The sequence below is a fragment of the Triturus cristatus genome, chromosome 10 (assembly GCF_964204655.1).
Source record: "Triturus cristatus chromosome 10, aTriCri1.1, whole genome shotgun sequence".
Lineage (NCBI taxonomy): Eukaryota > Metazoa > Chordata > Amphibia > Caudata > Salamandridae > Triturus > Triturus cristatus.
In genome coordinates this window covers 461,981,997-462,000,396 of record NC_140593.1, presented here as the reverse complement: position 1 = coordinate 462,000,396, position 18,400 = coordinate 461,981,997, and the positions used below count along the sequence as shown (strand labels likewise).

The 18,400-nt window shown below is 41.0% G+C and overlaps 1 protein-coding gene across 9 annotated transcripts in view; it reads right to left on the bottom strand.

Annotated features, from left to right (window-relative positions):
* The window catches only part of CREM (cAMP responsive element modulator), an 848,590-nt gene that overhangs the window by 413,917 nt on the left and 416,273 nt on the right, over window positions 1-18,400 (bottom strand). For 3 of the 9 annotated variants that reach the window (XM_085631873.1, XM_085631880.1, XM_085631874.1), the window contains one exon: window positions 3,919-4,016. The exons of 3 other annotated variants lie outside the window; for them this stretch is intronic. In XM_085631873.1, coding sequence (XP_085487999.1) covers window positions 3,919-4,016 — 98 coding nt within the window. Of the gene's footprint in view, window positions 1-3,918; window positions 4,017-11,746; window positions 11,811-18,400 lie in introns of all 9 variants that reach the window. 3 more of the 9 variants (XM_085631878.1, XM_085631881.1, XM_085631875.1) reach the window with 2 other exon arrangements.

The window sequence follows — 18,400 nt, the reverse complement described above, 5'->3', positions numbered from 1 at the left end:
TAGAAGATCCGAGAACCATCACTGCCTGTGCCATTTAGAAGCAATCAGAATCACTGTTGCATTGTTGCCGAAGCTTCAAGATGACTTCAGGGATCAGTGGAATATGCGGTAAGGAATATAGTAATGATGTTGAGCAGTTATCGAAAGGGCATTGTACAGCAAGCCTTGCTCCCACCTCCGGGACGCAAAATCTTGGCATTTTGTTATTTAGAGATGGCTTGCATAGTTTAAAACTCACTTTTCCTTTTTTTTTGTAAAACCTCACTGATGAAGCCTACTTGTTAATTTTGTGCTCTTGGGAGATGGCTTGCCTTTAATGTCAGACCTCTGACTGGAACCAACAAACAGATTTGCTGTGCCAGCAGGCAGAAGGGTTTCGATCTTGTTCCTTTTTTGTTTGTTTAGGCACTGCATCATCGTGGTCTTGTCTGTTTGAATGAGAACGCTCTTCATTGTCAAAGATGGAAGGAAAGCATTGAGAGCTAGCTGGACTGATCTGAGATCTAAATAGTTGATATAACTGTGATTCTCCCGTTGCGACTTCAGACTTTGCACCAAAAGATTTCCTAAAAGAGCTCACCGCCAGGCAGGGATGGGACTGCGACTACAGTCTGCACAGGAAGATCCTGCTGGGAAGGCATGCCTTGTAGAAGATTGCACTTCTTGAATCAAAACAAAAGAGACTTCTTTGCTGTTATGACGAGCTGAAGCTTGTTGTTTCAATATTTTTTTCCACTGAGGCCATTGACCCTCAAGACATTGCTGAAGTGGCACCATATGCAATGTTGCACTTGGGACAACAAAGATGCAGGATGTCCTACAGCCCATGTTGCAAAGTAACCCCTTCTTGGGCGGACACCCGAGTTTTTCATTTTTTTGGAACTCACCTGCTGATAATTTTTTACTTTAATACTGGACACTGCTATCCAGTGCCCAGTGTATATTCTCTGACCCCCAAAAACAAAATTGCACTTGGCTTAAACCCGCATTTAGCATATTTACTTATTTACCAGAAGACCATTGTACATGTTGCAACAACTACACATACAGCATGTAAAATTAAATGTTACCTGTGTACTGAAGCACCATATTGTGCTATCCACTTTGTGACCCTGAAAACATGTCACAGGCCTCCTCGGAGAGCTGGTCCCCTGCCGCCTGAAGGTTCTCATGTTTACAGCGGACATGTAAAAATAAACTCATTAACAGGATGAAAAACCTGCTTCTATATGCTAAATAAGCCCCCCCTAAAATTACCTTTTTACCCATAAAGTAGGATGCATAGCGCCTAGAAGTGGTACATGTCAAAGTTAATGTTAGTGTGCCTACAGCGAATTAATCACCAAAACCTATTTTCACAGTATTGGGTTTTTCTGTTCCCGTCGGGAATACTGTTAAGCAGAATAAATGACTATTTCTGAATTATACTGGAGAAAACATCTACAGAAAAAGTTTAAGAACTTTTACTGTTTTTAAAAATACAATTCATTGCTAAAGTCAGATTTTTTTTCAACAATTTGGGAAATATAACTTTATATACAGTTTATAGCCAGGTTAGGCTAATTAGCTTTATTCTGAAGCTGTTGCACTACCATTAATGAGTTGTGAAATTCCTTCCAGGAACCACACAGTAGACCACTTTCGTTGATAGGTGAACTTCAATGGTCCGAAATGACCCATCTAAGTGTACACCACAAGCAGAAAGAAAGAGGATATAAAATTCCACCCTATCTTTCGCACATATATTTGAGCAACCACAAAGGATACAATAGAGATAAACATGCTTTACCTACTGGGAGAGTGCCCTTGTCCTAAAGAGACAATATCAAAGATATTAGATGGAAAAGCCTCACCCACATCAATGTGGCATGCTTCATCTTAGGCAATTTCACCCCACCTTGGTAGGATATTACAACCAAGGTGTTCTCAACCTCAGGATGTGGGAAATCCAAATCAATGGTCCTAAATAGGTGAGAGATATTCAGCTTAAGCTACGTCAGCGTAAACCCAGAAGGAGATACCTTTTTTTCAAGAGTACACTGGTCTGGGTTAAAGAAATCAGTCGGATGTGTTAAGATACACCTCAGTCGTCCTTTCTAACAACATGTTTCGACTCCTTTGATATCCGAATAAGGGATCTCTGACATTCACCAGGGTAAACCAGGACCCCACTGCAGTCGGCACACCTTCTTTGTAAGTTCAAAAGGCAATAATAAGTTTTATTACAACCAGTCTTTTGGAATAAGCCGTATAGGTTAGGTATTAAAGCTCCACTGGTCTCACTGGAGCGGGATCTCTTCTGTAGTCACACATTCATCAAGATGCTTCTTTCTCTGTGAGCTGCATTAAATGCATCACAACAGGTGATTTAATTAACGAGGGCTGATCTGGAAACTGTACGACCCCGAAGTACCTTTTAACTGTGCACAAATCAAAGTCTTGTCTGGCAAGGGCGAGAGCAAACAACAGAACATGGAGAGGGTCTGTCTTTCTCACGCTGCATCAACCCACAAATATGTCTCAACCACAGGTGTGAACAGATTTAGTTTAGGGACACCTGGTTGCCAAAATTACATCAGCCACCTGTGGAAGAAGGTCAAATGTGCTCAGCTGTTGCAGCTTAATCTCCAAGCATGAAGGTGGAGAATGCTGAGACTCCGGTGCAGAACCCTGCCGTGTTGCTGTGACAGCAGATCCCTCCCGGAAGGACAGCCTTATCGGATGACAGATACTCACACCTCGGAGTTCTGGATGCCATACTCTTCATGCCCAATCTGAGACAAGTAGGATCAATTGGGCCAGGACGTTTATGACTTTCTATGGAACTCGTGGCAGGAGGGGTATTTTAGAGCCAAAAAATAAGTAGAAAATGTTGTTTCATGTTAGAGATTTTGTGTATCAATATCACAGCAAATATAATGATAGACAACATAACGGTTCCCCCAACTATAAATAAATTGGGTAACAGTAATTGTGGCAGAGTGGGATATTTGTAGAATACAAAAGATTTCCCATGTACCCCTCTCTCGATGGGCACATAAATGAAAAGGGGAAATAACGTACATTGTGATATTAAATAAAAGGCTATTCCAAAACTTCATATGAATTATGGCTAACATTGGTTTAAACAGTGGGAGACAGAAAGGAAAAAGACATGTTAGACTTGCTGGCTTGCAATGCTGGAAACTAGCTGGATAGTTGGGGGCAACAGCTGAGGAACCATTAAAAAAGTACTGCAGACAGAGAGGAGGAATGTCTGGAAACTAATGAAGGAACCAAGGAATGCTGGTTGGCAAATAGACAGACACTCTCCAGATTTAGAGGGGGTCTAGGTTGCACTTGCCTGTGAACAGGCCTAGAGTTGCTGATTCCTGGAAAGCTGTGAGCAACAAAGTACTGAGGTTACTTATCTTCAAGCATGGAAAAGTAAATATTATCCAACCCCCACAGAAGTCATACTTAAAATCTATTTGATGGTTTGTTATGTTTGAGAGACAATTCAGTGCTTGGCTTCAGTATCTGATTTAGGCGTCTGTATTAGTAACATCTCTTTTACCTTTGCATGAAACTGATTTATATTAATAAGGGTTGCATTATATTATGTGCATAAACCATATCACAATTGTACATTATTGATGGAGTGTGTAAGACTTGGTGGATGAATCGGTATTAGACCCCGGTAACTTTATATAAAACATGGAGGAGGTAAATCAGATTTGAGTTTGACACTGTGTGTTATGGGGGAGACTTTTTACCAATCACTATTCTTTCCACATCCCTGAGACTATGAACATTTTAGCTTTCTTCAAGATGTATTTTGAAGCATACTCAATTTTATTTTCAAGAAAGAATGCAATAATTTTTGGTGAACAATTTTCCTCTATAAAGCAATAGTGTTACCCCTTCTTTTGATCTCACCGATAAGGTCTTCTTGAAACAATCTCTCTGCGCTTTTGAGAATTAGTCACAACATCTGTTGTATCTGTGGACTCATCAGGTTCTGCAATTGTTGCTACCTGCAAAATTTAAATTTCTAAAATGTAATATTCCTTTTGATGCATTTATATTTAGATATCCTCTAATCTGCTTATTACTATACAATGATTATCCCTGAAAAAGATAAACTTTTATGTAATACATGTTTTTATTGGTTTTCAAATACACAAGAACATTAACATAGTGAAATCCCAAGGAAATCACACTGACCCCTCCCCACCCCACCACCATACCCCATTCCTCAAGTGTCTTGTGGTGGGGCTTCAGCATTAGGGGTAGTGCCTCCAGGCAGGGTTGTAAGGCCGTAGTTTTTCCCACCATCAGCCCGATAAGGATAAAGAAACTTTTCTGGTGATTCTATTAATTTTAGTTTGTTGGTCCTTTTCCAATTCAACCTGCGGGAATCCCGACCTGCTAGTGGCATAACCAATACATTCTATGGCTATATTAATATTTAGTTTATGCCCATGTACTGCAAATGCATAGGTATGGTATGCAATGTGTGCCTGCTCTGGAGTGTGTATGCGCACCCCCACGAGGTACGTTTAAATTGAACAAGCATTGGTAAAACCAATTGTTTGGGTTTTAATGTGCTAAAGCATGCAAATATTGGCATGCCCACATGCCATGTGCCCTAGTTAGACATTGTTTAGATGTTATATAGGCTAAAATTGCATCTTTATTTTGCAAATCATTTACCCTAAAATACACAAAATTGACTTTGGCCGCATTTCTGCCCGCATCCTTGCCCGCGAGAGACACTGCTGGGGTAGGACCACAACCCCCATTAGGCCCTGCCATAAGGAACACGCTCATAAGTGCTGGGGGTGTCCTGCTGCACTGGGGCTGACTTTGGCCGTATTTCTGCCGAAATCCTTGGCCAGGAGAGACACTGCTGGAGTGGAACTGCATCCCTCAGCAAGCCCTGCTGCATCCACGCGCCTATAAGCGTGCGGAGCGTCTCGCTGCATGGGACGCGTGCAAGCTGCACCCTGGTGAAGACCAGGCCAAGACCGGGCCAGTCTGCACCTGAACAAGTCCAGGTCAGGCCACCCTTCTTGACCTGAGGAATCCCAGGACTTACGAGAATCCCGGTATGATTTGCCTTTCTTTTGTAACAAAAAAACCAAATTAAAGTGACTGGGCTTGGATAATTCGAACATGGGCAAACGGAAATTAGCCCAAGGCTCTGCTGGAAAAAACTGTAAAGCTACAAACATTATATAACTGATTATGTTATTGATACAATGGGCTTAATCAATAGCGAGATTGAATGTGCAAGAAAGAATGGCTGCGACTAAGAGTGCAGCTAATGAGGCTCTGTGTAGTGCAATTGTGGAAGCCACTGAGGAGATACAGCCTCAACAACATCAAGTATAAGTAATACTAAGCAGGCACTTTGTGTATTAAACACGCCATTGGAAATAATAGAACTCTCACGTAGTCATGAGCTAAAGTCACCACCGGCGAAAAAGAGTAGACAGCCAACTAGAATAATGAGTACCAAGCCCAAGCAGACCAGCAGGGCCCCTGGCATAAGCTAGCAATGGAATTCTTCCAATGGATCCAACAAGGAACAGGACCCTGCCCCAACAAAGAATATTAAGAAATTGATGAAAAAGGTCAAAACATAAAATGGAACCCATGGCTCTATGCACATTTGTTGCCTAGTTGAGAACTTAACCGTCATGGAAGCAACACTTATAGGTCCTGAAGAAAGCCTCAACACCTTCTGGGTCATAGACTGAAACATGTGGACCTTTTCGTGACACAAAAGCGGGTGTAATCAACCCCTCAGTGCCACGTTGTTTTTTAACCTAGCCCATGGTCACCATAATAAAGTTTTTATGAATCCTGTAGTTAGTTTTAACCATCACTTTCACCTGCTCTGCTGCCTTCACCACCCTGAGCTACTCAATCTGGCATTTTTAGTATACCTCTCTTAGTACAAAAACATCCCTGAGCTCCTCGCTCTCAGTGAGAGGGTTGTAGCCCTTATTGTGACTAGGCATCCCGATACAAGGATTCCAATGATGAAGCATGGCACCTACGGTGGGTGAGGGAAAACGTCCTATAAAAGGGACATTCCATGACGGTTAGTTTCTCAGCTAGGCAACAAGGGTTCCATTTAGTATTTTTATATTTTTGGGCATGGGAGCCTACCCTTGTAGGTCTTTAGACTTCCTCAAGCCCTCTTCTGTGATATAATTGATTAAAAAGGTCCATTCAAAACTGGACAATATAGAAAGGAAACTCCTACTTGAAATTAGTGAAGTTAATGAAAGCTTCATATCGCTTGAGTTGGTTGTAAAGAACATGCCAGGTATAATCCAGAATGGTGATAGAATAAATAATCTACCCAAGTCAACTGTAAAGAATGTTCCTGTTGAAATAGAACATCCAGTACCTAACAGGCCCTCAAAAGGGATCATCAATATGTTGCTACACAACGATACGCAAAGTGTAAATCCAACCAGCGGCTCGCATGAGGCCCACCCACCAATTTCATCAACTCCACAAGAGGTCGTAACTACGCAGCAATTTGGCGAAGCGAATATGGGGACAACTGTGACCGTACCAGATACTTTACATCTATTGCCAGATGGCACCCCTTATTTAATCATTTTAAAGGATATGCCCAAACTAGAATCAAATGTGACAGAAAATTGGTGGGACCTGAAAAACAAAGCTGTGCACTGGATGGCAGATCGCACTTGTAATATTAACTGGTTATATAATGAAATAATAATGGTGAGAAGAGTAAACTGGATCTGGTATTCTTGAAAACTAGTCCATGATGAGTGTACTACTGTTAATTTCCGTCCCCTGGATGTGGTAAAGTCTCTTCTCTCTAAATTTTACCGAAGGCAACAGCCCCTTGATAACCCAGATGGAAAGATCATAGCTGTCCTACTGGAGTTCTTTTATAAACCCCCAGTAACAGCTATCCAGTATCAAGGGCCTTTGCTCTATCCTCGTATAGGATGGGAACAAATGGCTAGAACGGATATGAGTCTGACCACCTCTAACAGATTTGCCTCACTATACAGCTGCAGTAAGTTGAATTGACAACTCGAGGGCAAAGAGGCAGGGTCTCACCATAGGGTATTGGGGGAAATAAAAAAAAACATGAGGAGAAAACATGTTAGTCTGGAGGCATCTGATAACACACTAGTTATTACACCGTGAAATGTGGCCAGAATTAAGAATGGCTGAGCATTACAAACACCTCACAGTTAGCATGCCTACAGGAAACCTGGGAGGTTTTATTGTTGAAGGCTCTGCCTCCATTGTCTCAATACCATCAAATAGCAGATGGGCTAAGTGAGGAATGGTGATGTAAATATCAACAATAGCACCATTAACCATAAAGACAACTTATATCAAATAACTCTTTTTCCAGTTTTTACTTTTTCAAATTGATGGGAAACAGGATTTTGCACTGATAAATTGATATAACAATATATTTAATAAAACCAGAAAAAGGTCGTAATTGACCTCGCAAATGAACTGGATTATTTTATGAGAGGATAAGGTGCCTCCGGAAAAGTCCCTGGACCTGACGCAGTCCCAGTGGATGTGTTTAAATCCCTGATCACACTCTGTGTGCCAATTCTGACCCAATTGGGTAATGTAGCACCAGAAGGGTGTTTCCCTCCAACATGGTCAGAGAGCATTATAGTGCTGATATTTAAGAAAGGTGATGGGGGGATGCAAAATGCTACCGCTCAATATCCCTGCAGAACTCATCTGCTAAACTCATGGGAAGAATAATTCTGGAAAGATTTGAAACCTGGGCAACGGATAACCTGGTGCTGACTGAGTCACAGTATAGGTTCAGGAGTGACCATGGCACGATGGAACAATGCATTAACCTAAACCTCCTTATCGGTAAATACACAAAAGCCAAGGAAGGTCACATGCATCTCTGTTTTGCAAATCTGAGCAGTGCTTTCGATCTTGTTAATCATGCTAAGCTGTGGCAAACCATAGTAAAAATGGGTGCCCCTTTGGACATCATGTCGGACTTGTAACAGTTGTATGACTCTCTGACAGCACAAGTACGATATGTTACAAATGGGGAATGCAGGCCAAGATTTAGGGCCACAAGAGGTATCAGACAAGGATGTGTCCTTGCCCCTTTTTTGTTTTTCCTATATATAAATGTAGATGGCTCTGTGCAAAAGGGAAATGCCAGCGGCCGCTGCCTCGGAACAGGGATGGTTGGGCGGGGGGGGGGGGGCTGAAAAAATAAGTATAATAAACTTACCTTCTCTGCTGCCGCTGCACACCTCTACTCCGTCCTCTTCTCTCAGCACTGGAAGCAACACAGCCAGGTGGAGAACATGGTAAGTGCGCATGACTGTTTGGCCGTCCCAAGAGGGCTGGCCAATCAGTTATGCGCACTTAGGAAGTGCAAACCACTCCTCACTCTGCTCTGGTGAGCTCAGCCCCTCCCCGACCTGGCCCTGTGTCCCACATTGAAAAATAAAATGATAATAACATCTTGTTATTTATCATTTTATTTTTATTTTTTTACTGCTCGAAGAGCAGTGGGGCGACACTCCTCCGCCTTAGCGGAAGGGCCGCCACTTGTAAATGCAGATGCCCTGAGAGTTGGCTAGCAACCTACTCCTGTTCTATACGAAGATGATGCAGTGTTGTTATCGACAGCTAATGATCTGCAACGTCTGATAGATAATTTATCTGCATATATGGAGGAGAAAGATCTGAAGCTAAACTTATCGAAAATATTTACAATGGTATGCGGGAATAGAAAACCCACTGTGTTAGGGGAACAGAATTAGTTGAAACAAAGAACTTTATGTATCTGGGTATTCAATTACCCCGAGGTGGACAATGGGGCCTCAGTTGAGAAATGCAAAATTAACATTTTTAAGGACATCCAAAGCCTTTTTAAGATTTGCCAAAAAAATAGGGAGTAAATCCATAGGAGAAATGCAAAAAGTAAGAAGGAGCTGAAAATGATCCTTATAGGGAAAAGAGATGTTAAAAGATCAACTAGAGAAAAGTCTAAAACTACTGTACATAGATATTGCTCAGGACACATTGACAAGATATTCAAAGGTAGCCGATTACTGTATTCAAAGTACAAAACAGGTTCTATTTTACCAGATTACAATCAGCTATTATACACTGTTCCGGTGCCTCCCTCAAAATGGGGGCCTGGGATGAAAAAGCACACATATGCCCGTGTGATGGAAAATGATTCAATCCACATTGCACATTATTTTATTTTGTACATTTTATAAAGATATAAGAAAGCATTTTTTTGCAGCCACTATTTTTATCAATAAAGCTTATTGATAATCTCAATGCTTCTTATGTAAACTGGAAGTGCTAGTGTCTGCTATGCTGTATCCTCATTTATCTCACTGCCAATTAAGAGAAGGAGGGGCATTTCATATCTAGAAAGTCTAACCTATGAGGAAGAATAATACAGACATTCTCGTGATATTTAAATAACATTCATTATATATCTTGTCACTTGCATAATGTTCCAGCATTCTTGCACAACTGAATGTTTTGCAAAATGTATAGAATATCATGTTTATTATGCACTTTAGATTGATATGGAATTAGTTCCAAATTTGATTATGATAAAAACGTTGATTTTAAAAAACCTCATAATATATCTTGTCAACTCTATAAATTTCTCACACTTTTGCACAATTTACTGTTTTGCACAATATGTAGCATATCATGTATATTATGAACGTTAGATCACAGAAACTTGTATCTATCTTGATTATGATAAGATGTTGATTTTTAGTACAGGATTTGCTGCAAATGTAATCAGTTTTTAGCTTGTTGCTTTTTTTTATTTTATAGATTAATTTTAATCCAAATAAAGATTTTTGATGATGATGATGCAGCTGGCATACTGCATTAAATACATACCTAGCGAAAGTGATTTTCACGATATGCACTTACCAGTAAGAGAGATGAAGATTTCATTGCCGCATTGCAATCCCAGCCACACTTTCAAAACAATTTAAGAAAACACAGATTCAGAGTGGTTTTATAAAAAATTTCAAATGAATTTGCCTCCATATAAGCCTCTATTAGGAGCACTAGGTTACCTCTGCAAAAAGATACCATTGCCACCAGCATTTTAGCATCACAGAATGAGGTTCACAAGTTAAAGTCTCTGGAATTAGGAATAACCTGCTGGATACTGGAATTACTTCATCGTTTAGTGGAGGCTTTCCCAGTTTCTGAGGAGTTTAACACAAATATGTCCGCAGGTTGTAAAGATCTATTGAGGTGGTGAGCTTGGGGGATGTGGGCGTGTGACTCAGAGGCTATGTGGGGGTGGGGAGGTTGGTGGCTCCCTGGGGGAGTGGGTGGGGCTCAGGCATATTGTCTCCCCGTCATGGTGTCTGAGTGGTAGACAGCCTGACTGTGCTTCTGCCCTACAACTCCTAACCTAGTTTTTCTCGATGTGGATCTGCACCCATCAAAACTAGTCTGGTATTTCCGCATCTGGAAATTTTGGTTCTAGAAATACAGAGCCACTTGAAGTTTTCCTGACTGGTATTTAAGGATACGACTCCAAGAAACTCATAATTGAGACCCCAGAAAGCAGATCGTAGGTAGAAGAAAGAATCATTATTTGCTAAAGCTTTGAGCAGGTTTACTTTCATCAAGATTTGTCTGAACTCATCAAACAATTGAAAATATGTAAATGGAGAAATAGCGAAGAATGTGGTGTCCAAGAGCCACCACAAACTGTATACAGCAGTTGGAAGAGCCCCAAAGCACTTTAACGATGATTGTGTCCTAGAGGACTGCATTGGGATTGGTGTCGGCCTTGCAGTCTTCTCAAGAGTGCAATAGCATGGGAGCCAGAGCCCATGCTGTTTGGATAGGTGTATGAAGCTGCGCAACTGAAAGCAGTGGAAACATGTTGGTGCCTGTTGGTGTTCACACACCTGCTTGAGAAAGCCAAGCTGTGAGTGGTAGCCGGTGAGTTCCCTAGGGAGGGTTAGGTCTCAAGCCTCAGTCATTAGAGTGAAGCGAGGGGCTACAGACCACATTGGGTAAATGAAAAGGGGCGAACTAGACTTCTAACTGGGATGCATTTGGGCAAATGAGGATGCCCTTTTGAAATACCAGCTCTCAATAGAGACATATTGAATTGCATTGTGTGTGGATGCACAGCTTCATGCTTTGCTATTGGGTCTTAATGGAACCTACTTCAGATTGCTGTATTGACAGTACAACATGAGCACTGTGAATATCTCACCAGTGTGGCGTCCCCAAGTGGCAGGATAGAGAGCTTACCAAACTTTCAGCTGCCTGCCATCAGACACAAGAAAAGCTGGCAAAGTGTGTGCATGTGTCAAATGAATACATGGAAAGTGTGTGCCATTGTGTCAGCGTGCATCCTGCACCGAGAAGAACAGCCACATTTTGCCATGTGAGAAAACCATTCCCATAAAGGGAAATTTAAGTCATTGTGTTTGTGCTACGAAAGGTATGCAATTAAAAAGTATAGGGGGAAATGTGCATTTATAAAACAAGACTAAATGAAATGAAAGAAAGACTCAACACTGAACGGGTGATGCCCTACGGGAAAGAGATCATGCACTATGTTCAAAAATATATGTGAAGAGGTCACAATATGATCATGAAAATTACATCGAAAAAAAGTGGCAAACACTATAAGCCATGCATCAGAGTGATACAAATTAAATAACATAGGGAAAAAGAAAAAGCTACTTACCTGACTTACAGGGGTAAGTCATAAGCACTGAATAGTTCAGCCCACGCACAGAGACCCCGGAGCACTTAGAAAATAAATAGATAGATGTGTGTGTGTTTAAAAAAATATTTACACTCACAATAACTGCAGACTATAAACAGGCTAAGAAATTAAAATTGTATTTTTGTTTTAAAAAGAAAAACCTTTACTCTCATATAGGTCACCATAGAGTAAAGGTGAACATATCAAACCTTTCACAAGCTTTCCTTAAAAGAAAAAGACATGAAAGACGGAATTAGCTAATAGGCTGCAAGCAATACATTCAGCTAATGCAACTGGCACGGTGCCTTCAAGAACCTCCAAGTACCCTCAGTATCTCATTGTGCCCCACAGGTAACTGCTCGGCCAGGTCCTTTTTACGGGACAATATAGGAACTTGGTTAAAATTTAATGAGCACTGTAGCATTTCTTATCCGGGGTAGGCAACAGGGTTGTTTATGACTTTGATGAGGAGGCCTAGGTTTACAGGTATATTCCTTCTCTTCCAGGGGATCCCCATCAATAGTCATAAGCACTGAACAGAATAGCAGAGTGGATATAAATTAAAGGATTTAGGAAAAAAGTGGGCAAAGAAATTGTCCGATTCATGTGGAAATCACAGACTACTTTAGGGAGAAAATTAGGAAGAGTTCTGCACACAGGGCTTGGATTCCGCTTACTCTGCGCACTGAAATAATTGTGATTAAGAAAGCTGTTATAAAGAAAGCCTTGTGAATAATAGGTTCAAAAGGAGGTCCCATTCATTTAGATCGAACAATGTTAAGCTCTCACTGGGGAGAAGCTTTCCTAATACCCTCTAAGAAATCCTTAAGCAACGGAATTTTAGAAAGTGAAGTTTGTGAGTAGGATTTTCTATAGAAGGTTATGGCAGCAAGCTGTACCTTAAAAGAGAAGTACTGTAAATTAGACTTTGCTAGATAAAGCAGGTAAGGTAAAACACTTCAACATGACAATTAAATGGATCAGAATTGTTTTAAGTTAACCAAATACAAACCCTTCCACTTTGAGGCATTGGATTTTCTAGTGGAAGGGGCTTGGACTCTCAAAATGTTCATACAGCCTTGTGGTAGCTTTAGATTGCCATACTGTAAGAATCCAGGAGCCAAGCAGTCAATAGCAGCGATGGAAGATTGGGATGAAGAATCTTACCTCCCGATTTGTAAATGAGATCCTGCCTGCACAGCAACCTCTTTCTGTCTGAACTAACAGGGAGTTTGTCTTTATCGCAAGAGGAAAGGACTTCAATGCTAGGTGGACTGCTCTCAGTTCTAGCAGATTGATAAGGTAAGACGCTTCTCTGTCCGACCATATTCCTTGAGTGTACAAATGACCTATGTGAGCACCCCATCTTTGAAGGGAAGCATCCATGACACGAGTTTGGGTTGGGAGATCCTAATGGAAGGGGACTCTCACTTTTAAGACTTCTCGACTTGGTCCACCATGGAAGAGACTGAAGCGCTGACTGTGACAGAGTTCGTTTCAGTTACCAGCTGTTTGAGGACTGCTTCCACTGATCCTCCAAAAACTGTTACAGCAGTCTCAATTGAAGTCTGGCATGGGGAACTAAGAATATGCATTACGCCACTGATCCCAGTAGGGACGATATCTGTTGGGCTGAAGGATGATGAGTTTGTAACAGAGTGAGACATTGCAAGTGGATAGATGACAGTCTCTCCTCGGAAGGTTACAATTTTGCTGCTTACTTATCCACAAAAGTACCCAGATTGTATATCTTTTGGACAGGATGTACTACTGATTTGTTTATGTTGACTTGACGACCTAGTTGTGAGAGTTGCTTCTAAGGATGGACTCTTTATTAACCAATCGTCTAGATAGGGATAGATAAATATCTTTGCTTTCTCAGATGTGCTGCTATGACAGCAATGCATTTGAAATCCTCCTGGGTGCTGATTTTAGCCTAAATGGAAGAATTGTAAATTGATGCTGTTTGGATCCTACCACAAATCGTACATTTTTTCAATGTTTCTGTACAATCGGTATGTGGAAGTAGGCATCATGTAGGTCTACAGCACACATCCAACCTCCTTGTTGTAGCTGGGGGTATATTTGATGTAATGCCAGCATCCTGAACTTTTCTTTTTTTATAAATTTGTTTCAGTTCTCAAGTGTGGTATGGGTCTGAATTCTTGTTTGGGTCCCTTCTTCCGAACCAGAAAGTACCAGGAGTAAACTCCCAATCATTTGTGATGGTGCAGAACCTCCTCCACTGCATTTTTTGGCATCAGTGTGTTGACCTCTTTCTGCAACAGACCTATCTGATATTCCAATAGTGTGATGGGTGGTGTTGAAGGATGCGGGGTTTTGAAACGTAGAGAATATCCATTCTGCATTCAAGACCCATTTGTCTTTGGTTATTTGGCATCACTCTTGGACATAATTGCTTATACTTCCGCCTATTGCAGTAGGCGACAGAGAAGAATCAAGGAGGAAATCATTGTTTTGCTGGAGCTTTTCCTGTTGAAGAAGTTTGTGGTTGGTGGAGAACTCCTTTCCCTCTAGAAGATTTCCTGTGGTGGTATAGTTGCCTTGGTTGCTGCTGCTGTTGGTGCAACCAATGAGGGATATGATCCCTCACACTGAAATAACGCCTGTCATAAGGCCTGTATCACCTTTTGACATTTCGTCATCCACATATGAGCCGAATAATGTTGAGCCTGAGAATAGTAAATTAGCATCCCTCTGTTGCGCCTCAGGTTTTAGGCCGGTCAGTCTTAACCAAGAGTTGCGTCTTGAGGAGATGCCATGGCAGTACCCAGTTTTGGTAAGGCTGTCCACTTCTGCCTTGAATTGGTCACGTTCCTTTTCTGCTATGTCTATAGATTATCTAATTATCTAATCAAAAAGTTGCTTCTTTCAAGATGGTTTCCCATTTCTTAATTTGATCTGGATTTTCTGTTTTTACTGGTAGAAAGATCAGGATCCCAAGGCCTCTTGATATCCTATCTGCCTCAATATATCTTTTAGAGATGCAACCTCCCACCATTTGGTAGTTTCTTTTTACAGTGGTTTATCTAGTAGAAAAAAATTATATAGGTGAAAATATGCCCCATTTCATGCCTTGAAATTTAATTCAGCCAATACTCTTTCTTCACCGCTTGGCACCAGTGTGCACTGTTCAAATACTTTGTTAGTTTAGTAAAGTAAAAGTTACTTACCTTCAGTAACGCTATATCTAGTAGAGACACAGTCTAGCTGCAGATACCTTAACTTTGAATTCTCCCCAGGAGCCAGTCTGGATCAGGGATTTTTTTTTTCAGTAGTACCTCTGCGCACCGGGCAACGGTGTTGTACGGCTCCACAGTGACATCATCTACGGACATGATGTCAGTGGAGCCATCTAAGTCCCCACAGGCACGCGGATGTCAGTTTCTTCTCTGAAACTTTCCGCACTAGAACGCAGAGCCACAATATAAACTGGATGTGGAAACAGCGTGCCAAAAGAATATCAAAATTCTTTTAAAAAACATCCTTAGAAAATAAACATCAAATGGTATGAAAATACCAGATACGGATTTTAGAGAAAATTCCAATAAAAACAACTTAATACAGGGCTACATGAATCTGTGTGCCCGGGTGAATAATTCCCCTATGAGGGAAAAATACCCTACCCTCTATGCACCATACATCAATGGTCATGAATGGCATGGCAATAGTCCAACAGGGCCTACAACAGCAGCCTTAAGCTGTGTGTTAACTTACGCCATCACCTGATATATTAGCAATACAGACGCCAAGGTGTGACGTTAACAAGAAATCTTTCATAGAAAGAACAACAAGTTAATACTGCTCTATAGTATGACAACCGGCAAGGAAGAGAGAACAAACACATTCTACCAACCAAACAAATTCAGAAATGGACAGTATTGCACCTCTTAACAAAAGCCAAGAGGACAGGCCAGGCAACCTGTTTACCCCTAACATATATTGAGACAGTGATCACTGGTATATCATTCCAGTACTGAAAGGCTATAACCCTTGCCTCAAGAACCATTTGCAGAGCGGGGAGGATGGGCAGGGCGTCAAGGAATCTGCTGCTAGACTGTGTCTCTACCAGGTATAGCGTTACCGAAGGTAAGTAACTTTTACATCTGACAGAGACATCTAGATGCAGGTTCCTTAACTTGGAACTAAATACCATAGCTATACCTCACTGGAGGAGGGTCTACGATCTAGTCCTATGAAATTAGAGAAATAGGCCGTCAAATTAACAACCAGCCAAGTGTATATAGGAATAGCAGAACCAGGAATTGGTTCCTACAGAATCCACATATAAATTAAAACAACCTTACTGGACCGAGAGAATCGGACCATGAAGGAATAAAGGGAGGCGGAAAAAACACCCTGAAAAATCATCTGTCTTAGAACAGACATGAACCCCTGTCCCTCAAAGGGAAAAAAGAAAACACAATGACCAAAAAGGGTCAGCACAATAACAAAGTTCTATAATCTTCATTGTTCATGACAACATTAACCATAAACAAATCTGTCCTGATAAATCCCAAAACAGGACTTTCAGAACGACAATACCTCCTTGGTATAAATAATTCAACCCGCACAAAAGAATATTCATATTCATTCCACGCACCGATTGTATAACATCTTGCCAAAGATACATATATAAACAGAAAAAATATGTACAAACATAAATGCATCACCAGATACCTCAATTGACCTAACAATTTATAGGATTTTAACTGGCAAAAAACTACCACCAGTAGCCAGACAGAATGTATAAACCTAGCCTCCATACAGTCTTAAATGCCATAGTGCAATAGACTGAATACTATCTATAACTCTTGAAAGAGCTCCAACACCAAGGGAAGCTAGAAAGGATGAAAAACCAAATCTTTTCTCCCTTTCTCTGCTTTTCTTTCTTTCTTTCTTTTTTTTTAAACCTCAACCTGTGTACCACATACACACAAGGTCATGTATACACTCTATATATTCCTCAACGATAATGTCCCAAACGAAGGGCGCGCTGTTTCACAGCTAGTGCCTGCGGTGAGTCTGGACTTGGCCTCGAAATCCAATTTACCATCAACTGCAAAATTATAACGCAGCACTCTCCTGGGGTTTATTATTCAAATTGCTTTATTCAAAAGCCGTCTCCTCATTCACCTACGCGTTTTGACCAACAGGTCTTGGTCACGATGTATAGCGTTAGTCCATCTACACTTTCACCTTTTTATACCAAATACCCATGCTGCCCATTATGGTGCATTATGGGAATGGTAGTTTAAAATACAAAAAAAACGCAAATTAATGTGTAACAAATGATAAATCTCAACATTTGATAACCAATGTCAAGGAATAGAGTTCATTAGATTGTGTTTCAAATGACCCAGTTCATTTACAGATATACTGAAAAACAAACGTTGGTGTTTTCAAGTGGTCAGACATGATAGTTTATAGACGAGATGGAACGCTTATCTAAGTGACGGGTCCACTAGTCCACGCAGATTTTTCCCTGCATGCTGGTGTGTATATGACTCGGTGTCCATTATCACACCTCTGGATTATTGGCTCAGTGTCCTTATGCTTAATCCAAAATGCGCGCTGTTCCATATTCATCATCATCATCATAATCTTTATTTCGGTCACTGTGGACCATAAAAGCAATAACATTTCACCATATTTACAATAAAAGAGTAAGATTAGATGAAAATCAACACATTAATCCAGAAAAACATTTTTAAACAACATAAATTACTTAACAATTGGTACTAGTGGCTTTCATTAATCGATTTCGGATGAACCACATCGTCGTTAAAAATTTGGCAACGGCAAATACAGTTGGTGCGGATATGTCTGACTTTAGGACTCTGTAAGCAGGGTAATGTTCCCTAAAAGCCAAATTTCTAAGAAGTGGGGTAAGCCAGTATTTTCGAGGTGTATTGTATGCAGGGCAGAAAAAAATAACATGTATATCATCTTCTCGCCTAGATGGACAGTTTGGGCAATTCACTGTAGAGTGTGTTTCAGACCAATGTGCAACATGTGCCCTCAGGGGAAGTGTACCATAGCGACACTGCATAAAGAGCTTCCTTGCAAGTTGGGGAGCTATATCGTCAAGGACTATTTCCAGATGGTAATGATCTTGGATGGTAAGAAACTGATTAGAAAGGGATTCCTGGCGCATGGACTCAATTGCAACCTGTAGCTTGTATTCATAATACACCTTTGATAGGGTACTACGGGATATCCTGCAACAAGCATTCTCCGTGTTTGACCACAGATCCGGCCTCCCCAGCATATCAAAACTATGCTTGATATATTTAAACCAGGGTATTTGTAACAGTTTGGGGAGGCGCAGAATTTCTGCCAGTTCGGCTCTATAGCTGGCCAGATCAGGTGAGCTCCATAGTCTACGCCAAAAAGTCAGGGGTTTAAGACCCAACTCCTCGGAAATAGGTCCAATACCAAGGTCAAGTCTTAACGGTAGAAGTGGGGTGCTAGTCGGGAGTGCAACCAGTTGTCTAATAAAGTTATTTTCGGTAATCTGTAATTTCTTGCAGGGTATGTGTCCCCATATCTCACCCCCATAGGTTACTGCCCCTCTAGCCTGAGTTTTATAGATGTGAAGGGGAGGGCCGA